The sequence below is a fragment of the Pristiophorus japonicus genome, chromosome 4 (genome assembly GCF_044704955.1).
Source record: "Pristiophorus japonicus isolate sPriJap1 chromosome 4, sPriJap1.hap1, whole genome shotgun sequence".
NCBI classification, from domain to species: domain Eukaryota; kingdom Metazoa; phylum Chordata; class Chondrichthyes; family Pristiophoridae; genus Pristiophorus; species Pristiophorus japonicus.
In genome coordinates, this window is record NC_091980.1 from 118,093,442 (window position 1) to 118,110,098 (window position 16,657).

General features: G+C 44.2%; 1 protein-coding gene and 1 long non-coding RNA gene across 2 annotated transcripts in view; both read left to right on the forward strand.

The window, feature by feature from the left end:
* Positions 1 to 2,175: 2,175 nt before the first annotated feature.
* LOC139262485 (shootin-1-like) overlaps positions 2,176 to 16,657 on the forward strand; it is a 168,149-nt gene continuing 153,667 nt past the window's right edge. The window contains exons 1-3 of the mRNA XM_070877666.1: positions 2,176 to 2,195; positions 3,783 to 3,972; positions 9,572 to 9,632. Coding sequence (XP_070733767.1) covers positions 2,176 to 2,195; positions 3,783 to 3,972; positions 9,572 to 9,632 — 271 coding nt within the window. The remainder of the gene's footprint in view (positions 2,196 to 3,782; positions 3,973 to 9,571; positions 9,633 to 16,657) is intronic.
* LOC139262152 (uncharacterized) lies at positions 13,852 to 14,643 on the forward strand. The gene is made up of 3 exons (XR_011592916.1): positions 13,852 to 14,036; positions 14,226 to 14,381; positions 14,477 to 14,643. It is a non-coding gene; the product is annotated as an uncharacterized lncRNA (long non-coding RNA).

The following is a 16,657-nucleotide window of genomic DNA, read 5'->3' on the forward strand; positions in this document are numbered from 1 at the left end:
TAAAACACTGGAAGAATTCCCCTGCTCTTCTTTGAATACTGCCATGGGATCTTTAACATCTATCTGAGAGGGTAGACCAGCCTTGGTTTAATGCCTCATCTGAAAGATAGTGTTTATGACAGTGGAACACTACCTCAGTACAACACTGAAGTGCCTGTCTAGATTATGTGCTCAAATGCTGGAGTGGGGCTTGAATCCATGACCTTCTGATTGAGCCAGAGCTGACACCTCTGAGCGCCCAAAATTCATGAAGACCCACTGCCGCCTGTTTCTCAGTGGTATTCAGGTGATCCTTGGTTTTTACCGCCCGCATACTGCTGAGATCGAGGAGCGCGATTTTCATCATTATTTAGCGGGTGGTAGCGGGAGTGGGGTGTAACGGGCAGTGCCGGATGAAGGAGGGCATTAGACTCAGCAAACATTGGAGATCGAGTTCTGCGCATGCGCGATTTTTTTTTTTAACGTCATTTTTCCTGCAATTGGGGGTCGCCCATGCATGAACAGAACAGCTTGGGACGGACAGGGAGTTTGAAAGAGAGAGAGGACAGTCAGAAGATTTGCGAGAGAGAGAGAGAGAAAACAGAAAATACAAAAGACAAAGGACAAAGCAGGAAAAGTCAGTTTATAGATAAATAGGTGGGAAGAGAGTGGAGAGAGAGTGAAAGAAAAAAAATTAATAATTGTTCAAGATGTACTAAAGATCGTACCGTCCGCTTAGGATCGGTGAAGATTAGGTAAGACCTTACTTTTCAGGACAGTATTTAGGCCCGGCGGTAAATGGATCTTAGTGATCAAATTTGCGTTTTTGGGGCCTTCTCCAATGGGCGGGCATTATTGACTACCGCCGGCGGTAAATATCTGATGAATTTACTGCCGGTGAGAATATGGGCGGTAAGTGGGCAGTAATTGATTTTTTTGATCAAATTCGTATTTTTGGGCGCTAGGTGGACGGTAATATGATGAATTTCGGGCCCTGAGTTCTTTTGTCATGATATCATGGGATTAAAAACAATACATAAAGCTTCCGATAGACAACTATTTTCATGGTGAGGTGAGGGGGGTGGTGGGCCAGGGCAGGTGGGGTGGTGGTCGGGGGGGGGGACTGCAGCAGTGGAGTGCGGGGGGGGGGCTGCTGTTGTGGAGGAGAAACCAGCCATGGTGGTGTTGCTGCCCAAACTCACAATCTAATTAGGTCAAGTTAGTTTGGCCTCTCCTAAAAGTCTTCGAAATGTTAATAAAGGGGCAATTCTCTTAGTTTGTGCTCTTTCAGGCTCTTAACAGTGCATATCGCAAATTCAGGTATGCACTGCGGGTGATTTTCTGACCATCATGGAAAGTGATGTTTGGAATATCATGCCTACGTCCAAATGTCAGATATGTACATCTGGCAGGCGAGGTTCTCCAACAGAGCAGAAATTTAGAAATCTGCTCCTTACATGTGAACTTGCATAATCATATCAGAAATTCCAAAAATGACTCAACAGATGCCTGCTATTCTCACGTTATCTACTTGTATCGTAACTATTATTATGGTTAGGTTACTATTGAGAAAGAATCCTTTTTTTCTTCAAAGAAGCCTACCTCCACTTGAGAAATAAACAGGACTATAACTGGAAAGCATTGGCAGGATTTTCGGGGGGCGAAATTGCCCTTTTTTATAGCCCAAGTGGCGCCTCGAAGGGGCGCTAATGGGGTGCAATAAGGTTACCGCCTGGGGGAAGGTGTCGATAGCGTCTCCGGGAAAATTGCCCCAGAGGTTTGGGGGCATTGTGTCGTTAGCGCCGTGCCCCGCGATTTGCGCCTTGGGCAGGCGCACGCATGTTGATGACATCATCGCCATGCGCGCCGGCCTCTCACCGCCCCGCGCTGACCACTTTGCGCACCGTGGGGGAAATTGCCCAGCAGGACGCGGGATTGGTGTGCGGCGCTGCCAATCACAGGTTTGCGGGTCACAAAGCTGTGGTGGCTGGGGTGCACCATGCGCCCTTAAGAGGGAGCGTCTTGCACTACGGCCAGCATCTTTTTTTTTGTCAGATGACTTTGCAGTTGGTATGACAATGGCACCCCTCTTGGGTGCCAGGCCACTGGCCCTGCCAATACCCTCCCTGGTGACCCAGTAGGCACCAGGGAAGTGGCTGCATAGATCGCAGCGTCCCTCCCCTTTAAGTGAAGGGGATGGACATTGTGAAGCATCAGTACGGTGCGGCACGTCCACATTGCGCTGACTCACAATGCCCGCTTCTGCCCTGCTACTGCCCTGGGGAGAGTGCCTCCGATAACATCCCGGACACATTTCACAGTTAAAGACCCGAATTCCGGGTCACTTACCTATACATTGCACCGGGCGATAAATCTTCATATAATTCGAATTATGCGGCCCAAGCGGGGCGCAGGACAATTTTTCCCCCTCTGTGAAGAACTACAAAGATATTAGCCTCCTTATTGTTTTTGTAACATGTTAAGTTTTGTGTAAGTTAAGTTGTCTACTATTAGGTTCTTGCTGTTCATTTTCTGCTTCTGTATAATTATCTCGATTTGTACATAAATTCATAATTAGTTTTAGCCTGAATGTTGTGGTCTGACAGTTTGATATCATCTGCATTTTGGAATGGGCAGGATAATGTATTGAGCAGTCTATGTAGTCTCCAGTGCATAATGCTGTAGAAAATGGTAATTGCTAGTCCAGTAGCATGCTATCTCTTTCGTGTCATTTCTAAGTCTGCAAATTTCAGTTTGTGAGATATGTCGGTTTGTTTATGGAAAAGGACCTTTTGTTGTGAACACAACTTAAGAGTATAGGGAGAAAGTCTGAACTGTACTGATACTCTTCTGCAATATGTTGTATCATAGCTTTTATGTGTGGATTTTGAGGTAATAGTGCATATTGTCAATTAACTGGCACATTTAATTGACCTGCGTGAGAACACCAGCGGCAGGTCAGGGCCATAAAAGGAGCGGCGTGGAGGCATACTACTTCAGGGAGCAGCACAAGCTGGTGCAGGAGGGCGACGGCAGCAGAGTGAGATCATCAAGGCCCAGGTTGGTGATTGGAGCGTGGGCAGATACAGCAGGAGCAGCGAGGTCGGGGTGAAGGAGCAGCGAGAGGCTCTAGAGGGACGTGATCGAGGCCCAAGAGAGACGTGAGTTCGGGGCCAGGGGGCCAGGGGCAGCACGGGCCAGCCCACACTGCAGTATGTGTGCGCACTAGGTCCATGCAGCAGAGCAGGTCTCCAGTCGTCTTGGATAACCCCTTTCCACTGGACCAAGACCTAGCTCTGTCAAGCCCGTGTGGTGAATGGTGTGTAACGGCCACCATACGTTAAAAAAATCCACGCACAGGCATCTTCCAATCTTCAGGATGTAGTTCGGGACCTGGAATATTAGGTCCTTCATTGAAACACCTGTGAACTCATCCTTTTTTAGCGTGGAAGCAAGTCATCCTCCTTTCGAGGGACTGCCTATGATGATGATATTTTCACAAAGCAATGTATTGATAAATTTACATTATAAATTAAATTGTATTGACATTTCTAAAAATAATACATTGACTTCCGAGATAATTCATGGGGATTGATACAGTCTTGGCAATTGTTATCACTAAATAGAGATAACTGTATGACATCATCATACATTGACAAAAGGCTGTTAACTGTCTCCTTAAATCAATTAATGACTTTTGTCTCCTCCACCAATTTTTTCCCTCCCCCTCCTTCCTTAAAGGCAGTAATGTCTTGTTGGGCTATGGTTCCACAGATGCTCATGCTCTCCTTTACCCCATCTAGCCAGTTGAGAGATGCCAGGAACAGCTGGCACTACGAGAGGTGCCCTGTGCCCAGCTGCAGACAGATGTGCACGTACCACACTTTGACCAACATTAGAGGCAGAGGCTCCTCTTCTCAAAGGAAGCTGGGACTGCCGTTCGGAAAGCACCACCACGCCCAACTCGCCATAATGTTAGAAGCTTTCTTGGGAGTACCTCAATCACAGTAGGACTTGGTAGTGTCATCCTTGGCTCAGTTCGTAGCTCTCACATCTCTAAGTCAGAAAGTTGTGGGTTGAAGTCCCACTTGAGTATATTCAAAAAGGAGTTCGATATAGTCCTTACTACTAGGGGGATTAAGGGGTATGGCGAGAAAGCAGGAATGGGGTACTGAAGTTGCATGTTCAGTCATGAACTCATTGAATGGCGGTGCAGGCTCGAAGGGCCGAATGGCCTACTCCTGCACCTATTTTCTATGTTTCTATGTTTCTAAGTTGCCATTACTCATGGTGAGCCTTGATGCTGTGTCATCAGGAGGCATTACAGGCAAGGCCGGTCCTGTCGACTCTATGTCCACAACTTCAGTTTCCAGATTGAAAGTGGGGTGCCTAATGCAAGAGTACTGAGTTCAATTGTAAAAAAAAAAGACTTGCATTTATATATCGCCTTTCATGACCTCAGGATGTCTCAAAGCACTTTAAAGCCAATTAAGTACTTTTGAAGTGTAGTCATTGTTGTAATGTAGGAAACACGCACAGCAAGCTCCCACAAACAGCAATGAAACAAATGACCAGATAATATGTTTTAATGATGTTGATTGAGGGACAACTGTTGGTCAGGACACCGAGTGAACTTCCCTGCTCTTCTTCGAAATAGTGCCGTGGGACCTTTTACATCCACCTGAGAGGATGGATGGAGCCTCGGTTTAATGTCTCATCCCACATTACCACACTGAAGTGTCAGCCTAGATTATATGCTCAAATCACTTGATTGCGCCTTTAGCCTACAGCCTTCTGACTCAGAAGGCGAGAATGCCACCACCAATCCACAGCCCTTACTCTAACCCTAACCCTTACAATACCCTGACGGAAGTCATTTTACCTAACCATTGTGCCTGGGACTTTCCTGGTTTGAATGACTTAGGTACTCACTGAATAAACTTGCTGAGCCATCGGGAAAGTTATACTTAACGCCTTCTACAGTGGCTAGACTCCAAACATTACAACAGTGCCAACACTCCAAAAGTACTTCATTGGCTGGAACGCGCTTTGAGGCATCCTGTGGTCGTGAAAGGCCCTGAGAGGACGAGACCGGGCAATTAGTGATAGGGAACATGGAGATGGCAGAAACTCTGAACAAATATTTTGTATCAGTCTTTATGGTAGAGGACACTAACAATATTCCAACAGTGCATAGTCAAGGGGCTATAGTGGTGGGGGAGGGGGGGGGGGAACTTAACACAATCACAATCACTAAGGAGGTGGTACTCAGTAAGATAATGGGACTAAAGGCAGATAAATCCCCTGGACCTGAAGGCTTGCATCCTAGGGTCTTAAGAGAAGTAGCGGCAGGGATTGTGGATGCATTGGTTGTAATTTACCAAAATTCCCTGGACTCTGGGGAGGTCCCAGCAGATTAAAAAAAGGAGGCAGACGAAAAGCAGGAAACTATAGACCAATTAGCCTAACATCTGTGGTTGGGAAAATGTTCGCGTCCATTATTAAAGAAGCAGGAGCCGGACATTTGGATAAGTAAAATTCGGTCAGGCAGAGTCAGCATGGATTTATGAAGGGGAAGTCATGTTTGACAAATTTGCTGGAGTTCTTTGAGGATGTAACGAACAGGGTGAATAAAGGGTAACCAGTGGATGTGGTGTATTTGGACTTCCAGAAGGCATTTGACAAGGTGCCACGTAAAAGGTTACTGTACAAGATAAAAGTTCACAGGGTTGGGGTAATATATTAGTATGGATAGAGGATTGGCTAACTAACAGAGAACAGAGAGTCGGGATAAATGGTTCATTCTCTGGTTGGCAAGCAGTAACTAGTGGGGTGCCACAGGGATCAGTGCTGGGACCCTAACTATTTACAATCTATATTAACGACTTGAAAGAAGGGACTGAGTGTAACGTAGCCAAGTTTGCTGATGATACAAAGATGGAAGGAAAAGCAATGTGTGAGGAGGACATGAAAAATCTGCAAAAGGATATAGACAGGCCAAGTGAGTGGGCAAAAATTTGGCAGATGGAGTATAATGTTGGAAAGTGTGAGGTCATGCACTTTGGCAGAAGAAAATCGAAGAGCAAGTTATTATTTAAATGGAGAAAGATTTCAAAGTGTCACAGTACAGCGGGACCTGGGGGCACTTGTGCATGAAACACAAAAGGATAGTATGCAGGTACAGCAAGTGATCAGGAAGGCCAATGGTATCTTGGCCTTTATTGCAAAGGGGATGGAGTATAAAAGCAAGGAAGTCTTACGACAGCTATATAAGGTACTGGTGAGGCCACACCTAGAATACTGCATGCAGTTTTGGTTTCCATATTTACGAAAGGATATACTTGCTTTGGAGGCAGTTCAGAGAAGGTTCACTAGGTTGATTCCAGGGATGAGGGGCTTGACTTATGAGGAAAGGATGAGTAGGTTGGGCCTCTAATCATTGGAATTCAGAAGAATGAGAGGTGATCTTATCGAATCGTATAAGATTATGAGGGGGTTTGACAAGGTGGATGCAGAGAGGATGTTTCCACTGATGGGGAAACTAGAGGGCACGATCTTAGAATAAGGGGCTGCCCATTTAAAACAGAGATGAGGAGAAATTTCTTCTCTCAGAGGGTTGTAAATCTGTGGAATTCGCTGCCTCAGAGAGCTGTGGAAGCTGGGACATTGAATAAATTTAAGACAGAAATAGACAGTTTTTTTAACGATAAGGGAATAAGGGGTTATGGGGAGCAGGCAGGGAAGTGGAGCTGAGTACATGATCAGATCAGCCATGATCTTATTGAATGGCGGAGCAGGCTCAAGGGGCCGTATGGCCTACTCCTGTTCATATTTCTTATGTTCTTATGTTCTTATATAAATGCAAGTCTTTCTAACAAGTGAATGGAAATCAGCAGCGATGAAACATTCAGCTCATTGAGTTAATAAAGTGCTAAAAGCTCCTACTCTTCCCAGCTCCATAATAAGATAAGTAAAATAGTTGAAACTTACCGTACCAGTGGCAACCTCCAGCAGTCCCTTTAAGCCTGCTAGTTTGGCTGGCAAGCGCCTGAAGAAATTGACCGCATGCTGCGATCGGTCACAAACTAATTTTGCAAAATGAGCTACAAACAGGTGTTAACCACCCTATTTGCATATGCAAAAGGATAACGCCTATTTCAGGCGTATACCCTGGGCACCTACGAAGGAGCCTTTCTATCTACGAAGGGCATTTCTGGCGCAAAATGAGCGTGTGCATGCCATGTTGCACATTGGCCCCTTAGGCTCCCATTTTATGGCTTTTACATGGGTTCAGTGTGGTCCAATTTCTCGGCCAGTCAGTCAGAATCAGATAATATGCTTCATAAATAGAGGCATAGAGTACAAAAGCAAGGAAGTTATGATCAATCTTTATAAAACACTGGTTCGGCCTGAACTGGAGTATTGTGTCCAATTCTGGGCACTGCACTTTAGGAAGGATGTAAAGGCTTTAGAGAGGGTGCAGAAAAGATTTACAAGAATGGTTCCAGGGATGAGGGACTTCAGTTACATGGATAGACTGAAGAAACTAGGGTTGTTCTACTTAGAGCAGAGATGATGGAGGGGAGATGTGATCGAGGCGTTGAAAATCATGAGGGGTCTAGACAGAGTAGTTAAAGAGAAACTGTTCACAATGGCAGAAGTGTCGAGAACCAAGGACACAAATTTAAGGTGATTGGCAGAAGAACCAAAGGCAAAACTTTAATATGCAGCGAGTGGTTAGAATCTGGAATTCACTGCCAGAAAGAGTGATGGAGGCATTCAATTGTGGCTTTCAAAAGGGAATTGGATGAGTACCTGAAGGAAAAAAATTGCAGGGCTACGGGAAAAGGATGGGGGAGTGGAAATAGTTGAAGTGCTCTTGCAGAGGGCCAGTATGGGCTCGACGGGTCGAATGGTCTTCTTCCATACTGTAACCATTCTATGATTCTATGAAGGATCTCATAAAGCTTCTACTCAATTACCTTGATGAGTCGGAGAGAAATTTCACTTTCCCTTTTTTCCTCAGACTATATAAACTAGGGAGAGTCATCTCATTGAAAAATGCCCTTATATAAACTACATGGTTTAACTTGTACACAAGGATGCAGCCATCAGGCTGGGTAACTCTAGGCCAACCTTGATGCCACAGAAGGGCTGATGGAAATCACTGAGCTAGCCCTGAGGTTAAAGCCACCAGGTTCGATATCCTGAGGCAGCCCAGGGGTTAGAGGATGGCTTTCTCTCAGCAATCCCAAGGATTAAACCAACCAGTTCCCACCTGAAAAGATTTGTACGGCGAAAGTTACACCAAATGTTTTTGTTAATCCAACACAACATCGAGCACCTTCCGGTGGTGAAATAACACAAATGGTACTCTCAGTTACACTTGTACATACAGCACACACAGACATTGGCCAGGGAGAAAAAATCAGTATCTGGTGGACACAAAAGCAGAAAACCCCAACCAGCAGGTATTCACAGCTCACAGACACAAACACAAATACACAAACATACAAACACATACACAAACACACAGACATACACAAACACACAGGCACATACACAGCCACACAGACACAAGCACACAGACACACACACAGACACACAGGCACATACACAGACACACACACACATACACATACACAAACACACAGGCACATACACAGACACACAGACACAAGCACACAGACACACACACAGACACACAGGCACATACACAGACACACACACACATACACATACACAAACACACAGGCACATACACATACACAAACACACAGGCACATACACAGACACACAGACACAGAAACAGACACACAGACACACACACACATACACATACACAAACACACAGGCACATACACATACACAAACACACAGGCACATACACAGACACACAGACACAGAAACAGACACACAGACACATGCACAAATACACAGATACGTATGTACCAACACTTGTGTGCGCACACACACATAAACATGCAGGAGATCATCAAACACTCAGCATGCAAACGCAAACACTTTGCAAAGAGGAGAGCATTTGCACTGTGGAGGTGAGTGCTCATGTCTCAATAAGGACCCGGATAACTACGAACATACGAACATGAAGGACTGGTAAAGGCCATCTGGTCCATTGAGCCTGTCCCATACAATTGCGATACCTTGTATATCACAACATATACACTCCACCCCACCCCAAACCATGTGATCTCCTAGGAGAGGCAAAAAAACAGATTAAAAAACCCAGGACAATTTGGGGAAAAAAATCTGGGAAATTCCTCTCCGACCCATCTAGGCGATCGAAACTAGTCCAAGAGATCACTCTGGCCATCAAATTCCCTGCAGCACCTGCCTTCTGTAATGGGCCAGGATTGCCATCCTTCATGTTAGAAAGATTACAAACTGTGTAAGCTTCCACTCCAACCCCACCCACCCCGCCTATGTTTGACCAGAGTGGCCTTCAGAGATATACTGTGGCCTGCTTGCAAAAGCCTGGGCTGTCGAAAGCAAGATAGTACTTACTCTCATTTTAATTAGCTAATGCACGACCTGGTCACTGAAGTACAACCGTATTTGTTTTTTTCTTTAGTGCAAGCGACTCGCTCGTGAACGAGATGAGGCTGAGAGGCAGCTGAAACAAATCAAGCGAGGTAGGTCTATTTCTCTTCTTTTCCTATATCCATCATTCCTTAATTAAATCGCAGTGCTTCAAAACATTACATTGAGGAGCCACTCTGCTATGGTTTAAAAAAAAATCTCCTGATGTTCCAGACAGTGAGGCAATCTATTCTGTGAGGCAATCTGCTCATTTGTCAGCTACCGACAACATTTCTGCAACATTACTTTACAGTAAGCTGTTCAGTTACAATCCACGCACAATGCTACTGAGAAATCGACACATTGGTTGTATAGGTTGAGTGATAATTCTACTCATAAGTAAAGGCTCTGTTTATAACAAGTAGATCTTTAGTCATCACCATGGTTGTTCAACCATGCTCACAGGGATCGTTGTACAGTGCCAGCATTGACTTGTTTAGATGGTGACATGTTGCATTGTTGATACCTTGAGAGCCATTTGATACAGAGCATGGCATTGGTTGTAATCTCTCCTGGAAATGAACGACAGTGTTCATTTCAGATTTAAGAATTTAGAATATTCCAAAATGGTTCAGTTATTAAAATAATAATGCCGAAGGTTTAAAATGTGAAATGCATTTATTTACCTTAGATTTTATCACCAAATGTTCAAAGCTCTCCCACTATAGGCTATTGACTACTATTTAAAAGACAGATGTGCTTATTTCTTTGCTCTGCTACCAGTTATCAAAGACATCTCTATACACAATCATCCCCTACCATTTACATTCCAAAACTGAACACAGACATTGGGATTGAGTTTCCATAGGAGTTTTTCCAATAATGTGCTGCTTCTCCAGAGTTTCCATAGATCTTCTGCTAAACTTGAGGCAGACATTGAAAGAGAACCTCTGCAGAAAATCATTCCCATAGTATCATAGAACGTCCCAGCATAGAAAGGCTATTAATGTCGTCAAGTCTGCACCAGCGTTTTTCTTCACATTAATCTAATCCTATCTCCTGCTCGCTCCCCATGCCCATTAACATTCCTCTTTGTCATCGCACTGTTACTTTTTAAATGGTGGATGAAATGAAAGGAATGCAGTATTATAAAGATGGAATCAAAACATGTATCTTACATAGCAATGTTTAGATGCTGTGGAGTCTTGGGCATAAGTTCAATGCTCACCAGATATTGACTAACTCTCAATTGTGCTGCTGTGAAAAAATACTGAACAAAAGCGGTGCCTGCTCACAGGGAGGGAGGGAAACACTGCACATTATGAGTGAATGTAAAAAGCTTTGGCCCATTGGAATTACAATCTATGGAAAGGAATTGATTCATTGTGATTCAATAGTATTGAGATGTGGTTTGATCCACTCCCATTCCATGCAATGGGAGTTTTGCCCAAGGGAACTTCACATAATGGAAGTGAACAGGAAGAAGTTTATTCCATTGGAATGGTATAATTAGACTTAACAGTACCAGGCATTCGCTCTAAAGCTATTGACAAGTCTAAACTCACCCAATACGGATTGGTTTCATGACATTGACTGACATCAAAAGATTGATTTTGCATCATATCAATAGAAATGGAGAGCAGAAGGAAAAGGAGGTAAATATTAATCAGATTTCTTTACAACACTTTGATGGATAGACGGCATCTTTAAGTATTGTGCCAAGTCCATTAAGAATGCCTAACTATGGTGAGTCTGGGACTTTTTAAAATAATTTCTACTGGGTTCTCTCAATGTTCCACCATAACATCTGTGGAACCCCCTGAGAAACGATGTAAACAGCTGTATTTAGGTGTTTATGATGTCTCTCTGAAGTTTCTGCTGAGGTTACGGTGGGAGATCGGGTGAACCTTCAAAGACATTCTTCCCTATAATAATCTGTGTAAGTTGCTCCAGTGCACCATTGGTACGTTGCTGCAACAATGTGTGTTACAGAGGTTAAGGACCTTCTCCATCAAAACTGTACCTCAGGAACTGCATTAATACTGTCCTGTCCCCTTGGTGACATGTCATTACCAACATCCGCTGCTGCTAATGGAGTGGGATGAATAAGTGACATTGTTTGTGCACCGTGCAATTGCATTAATGCCATGAAGCAGGGAACAGGCGTAATCGTATCATGGTGCAATGAGAATAGACTTGAGGTCAATCTATCTTTGTGGAAGCCACGATGAAAGATTCCAGATAAATCAGAAATTATAATCCAACAAAACCAGAACTGAAAAAGATTGAAACAGATATTACCAGCATTTAATTGGATTATCAAATTTGGGTTATCAAACTCAGGTTATATTATATCAGATTCAGTCTCCCGGCTCATAAATAAATTATTTGAACAGCTTTTGTAATAACCGAGTAACTGTATTGGAGACGGGAGTGTTTCATTATTCTAGTGAATAATTCAACTCTGAATGTCAATAATTCAGCACTAGATGGTCTGACAAGAGTGTCTTGTATTACGCACAGTCTTTTGCTGCTTTTCATGTCATTATTTGGAAATTAACACACGCTTTTTCTCTGGTGAGGATAAGACTTTTATTCTTACTTTAAGTTACATTCTTTTCTTTTCGTTTTGTTGGGATCCTCGCTCATAACTACATGCCTTGTGGACACTCAGTAACCTCCATCTAAATCACTGAGGTCTGGGTGCTCAAGAATGGCCCAGCATTGATTTTCCTTCCTTCACAGTGGGGAGCTACCTATCCTCTGCATTAGAACCAATCCAGAGCAATATAGTTGAGATTAATATCTCAGCATGTTGAGGCTCAATTCTACCTCTCCATAGCATTACAAATTGCCACTCTACAATTGAAAGTAAGTTCACACAAAGGGTTGTAGAAATCTAGCACTCTCTCCCCCCAAAAGGCTGTAGATGTTGGGTCAATTGAAATTTTCAAGATTGAAATCTATAGATTTTTGTTAGGTAAGGGTAATGGCCCACTCCTGTTATTCCTAAGTCTTCCAAATTGAAGTAAGGGGAGGAGAGGAGAAAGTTTAATGTAAATTTATTAGAAGGCACAAGCAGAACAAATTAAGCTTAATCCAATCTTTCTTCAGGCAACATGGCACAATTATTGAATTAAGTAAAATCAAATCAAATCATACAGCTGTACATTTGGATTACGGGTGTGAAGATGCTTTGTGGTAACTTAGTATTGCCTAGCCAATAAACAATATTGGGATGATGCATTGTTTTAGAATTGACTGCTGATGATAGGTTATGTAGTCTATTGGGAAATTAATTGAAATGATCCAGAGTGAACTGCTTTAATAAGAAGGCACATAATCTATGCAAATAAACAGAACTTGATAGCAATCTGGTGGTTTAAGGCAGAAAGCGATAACTATAGCAAAGATATACAAGCAGACCACATTTTAACAATGATGAACTTATTGATATATTTTCTTATTAATATAGTTTATATAATAAATTTTCAAAAATGGAGGTTGTCAAAATATTTGGGGTCGAAATTGAGCCCCGCTCCAAACGGGGCGCACCTGCCATTTTGGAAAGTTTTTCTCCACCCCAATCCATAGGGCGGAGATACCGGAGAAATTCACCACTTTGTTTTTTTCCGGTCGGGGCGGTGTTCTGGGCAGCTGCGGGGCGGAAGTGCCCTAGCAACAGGTCAGCTGCCCCGACCAGTCATCAGCGCGTTACTGATGATGTCAGCATGACGCAGACATGCCACGTTGTACTGACGCATCACAATGTCCCTCCCCTTCAGTTAAAGGGGAAGGCCGCTGCGAACACTGCAGAGTTTTCAGTTAGGTCCACTGGGCCTCCAGGGAGGGTTTCGGCCAGGCCAGCGGCCTGGCACCCAAGAGGGAGTGCCAAGCAGTCTGTTGGTGGCCCGGTGAACCTGGGGGCATAATTATTGTGCTGACCTGGCAGTCGGCCGACAATAAAAAATAATATGGCAACAGCGGCAACGTGACCTCCCCTTTAAGGGCGGCCGCGCTGCTCAGCCACAGACAGCTCCCCACTGGGGAAAGATGTCAGTGGCACTGGCTGCTGGCGCCGCCGCTCCCATGGGGCAATTCAGCACGGGGCAATTTCCTGCAGGGGTCGGAAAGCGGGTTGCCGCTGTTTGGTCAGGGGTCGCTGTGTGCCCGACGCGGCAAGAAAACAGGCGGACCGGAAACCTGTTCCCGCCGCTTTGGGCCCGGCAATGGAGCTTATGGAGGAGGGCAATTTTGGCCCCTTGGTATATCATTGTACAAAAAAGGCAATAAAGTTTCTTGTCCTCAGTGTGATGTGAAGGACTGCAGGGAATGAAGCAGTGATTTGAAATATGCTCCTGGGTTTAATGCAACACACAACAGAAATAAATCATTGACTAGAATAGAAGACAGAAGAATGCTTCCAAGGAAACAAGGCTGACATGGACAGAAATCAAAATAGCCAAAGTGTGGCATGCTTCTGGGAAGTGCAGACAACACCGTCTCCTCAGATTCTGGTAAGTGATGCACACCGTTATTTGTTTTAATGTACTCACAATAAGAAATAATATCATAAGAATTTTCTCAAGTTTTACTACAACTTGTTTGCCAATAATATTTAGTAAAGTCCTATGCATTTCATACATAATGGTCCTAAATATTAGCTGTTCATGAAAAAAACTAATTATTGATTTTCATTTGTCTAGAAGTCTTACTGCTCTTCATGGATGGCCTAACATCAGTATTCCATATCGTCTGTCATTCAAAGACCTCCACATCTCACAGGGGAAGAATAAAGGTGACAAAGATGCTGATGAATTATCCTGGTGATGAAGATCCACCATAGCCCCTCAGGACCAGAGGTAGTCAGTGCCCTATGTAGACTGAGCTGTTGAACCATAGGAAATCCTCACACCTCTGGCAGATTCTTTACAGAGCCATTTCTGGTATTCTACAGGTACCATTGAACTGAGCAAGTCTAGCTCCAGGGCATGGAGACACATCAGCTACAGTGGACAGGTGCTGGCACTTCAGAACATCCATTGATTACCAAGAGCCTACAGGAGGAAGACTCTGACAAGATGCACCAGATCAAAGTGCTGGCTTTGCCCATATGCACAGTTGCGGACAGCATCACATCCCATAATGCAAGGTGACTGACGCAGTTGGGGCAGCAGACCTTTCTGGCCACACTCGTCAGATAGAAACATAGAAAATAGGTGCAGGAGTAGGCCATTCGGCCCTTCGAGCCTGCACCACCATTCACTAAGATCATGGCTGATCATTCACCTCAGTACGCCTTTCCTGCTTTCTCGCCATACCCCTTGATCCCTTTAGCCGTAAGGGCCTCTTGAATATATCTAACAAACTGCATTCAACAACTCTCTGCGGTAGAGAATTCCACAGGTTAACAACTCTCTGAGTGAAGAAGTTTCTCCTCATCTCGGTCCTAAATGGCTTACCCCTTATCCTTAGACTGTGACCCCTGGTTCTGGACTTCCCCAACATCGGGAACGTTTTTCCTGCATCTAACCTGTCCAGTCCTGTCAGAATTTTATATGTTTCTATGAGATCCCCTCTCATTCTTCTAAACTCCAGTGAATACAGCCCAGTCGATCCAGTCTCTCCTCATACGTCAGTCCTGCCATCCCGGGAATCAGTCTGGTGAACTTTCGCTGGACTCCCTCAATAGCAAGAACGTCCTTCCTCAGATTAGGAGACCAAAACTGAACACAATATTCCAGGTGAGGCCTCACCAAGGCCCTGTGCAACTGCAGTAAGACCTCCCTGCTCCTATACTCAAATCCTCTCGCTATGAAGGCCAACATGCCATTTGCCTTCCTCACCGCCTGCTGCACTTGCATGCCAACTTTCAATGACTGATGTACCATGAAATCCAGGTCTCGTTGTACCTCCCCTTTTCCTAATCTGTCACCATTCAGATAATATTCTGCTTTCCTGTTTTTCCCACCAAAGTGGGTAACCTCACATTTATCCACATTATACTGCATCTGCCATGCATTTGCCCACTCACCTAACCTGTCCAAGTCACCCTGCAGCCTCTTAGCATCCTCCTCTCAGCTCACACCGCCACCCAACTTAGTGTCATCTGCAAACTTGGAGATATTACACTCAATTCCTTCATCTAAATCATTGATGTATTTTGTAAAGAGCTGGGGTCCCAGCACTGAGCCCTGCGGCACCCCACTAGTCACTGCCTGCCATTCTGAAAAGGACCCGTTTATCCCGACTCTCTGCTTCCTGTCTGCCAACCAGTTCTCTATCCACGTCAATACATTACCCCCAATAACATGTGCTTTAATTTTGCACACCAATCTCTTGTGTGGGACCTTGTCAAAAGCCTTTTGAAGTCCAAATACACCACATCCACTGGTTCTCCATTGTCCACTCTACTAGTTACATCCTCAAAAAATTCCAGAAGATTTGTCAAGCATGATTTCCCTTTCATAAATCCATGCTGACTTGGACCAATCCTGTCACTGCTTTCCAAATGCGCTGCTATTTCATCTTTAATAATTGATTCCAACATTTTCCCCACTATCGATGTCAGGCTAACCGGTCTATAATTCCCCATTTTCTCTCTCCCTCCCTTTTTAAAAAGTGCTGTTACATTAGCTACCCTCCAGTCCATAGGAACTGACCCAGAGTCGATAGACTGTTGGAAAATGATTACCAATGCATCCAGTATTTCTAGGGCCACTTCTTTAAGTACTCGTGGATGCATACTATCAGGCCCTGGGGATTTATCGGCCTTCAATCCCATCAATTTCCCTAACATAATTTGATGACTAATAAGGATTCCCTTCAGTTCCTCCTTCTCGCTAAACCCTCGGTCCCCAAGTATTTCCGGAAGGTTATTTGTGTCTTCCTTCGTGAAAACAGAACCAAAATATTTGTTCAATTGGTCTGCCATTTCTTTGTTCCCCATTATAAATTCACCTGATTCTGACTGCAAGGAACCTACCTTCACTAATCTTTTTCTCTTCACATATCGATAGAAGCTTTTGCAGTCAGTTTTTATGTTCCCAGCAAGCTTCCTCTCATACTCTATTTTCCCCCCACATAATTAAACTCTTTGTCCTCCTCTGCTGAATTCTAAATTTCTCCCAGTCCTCAG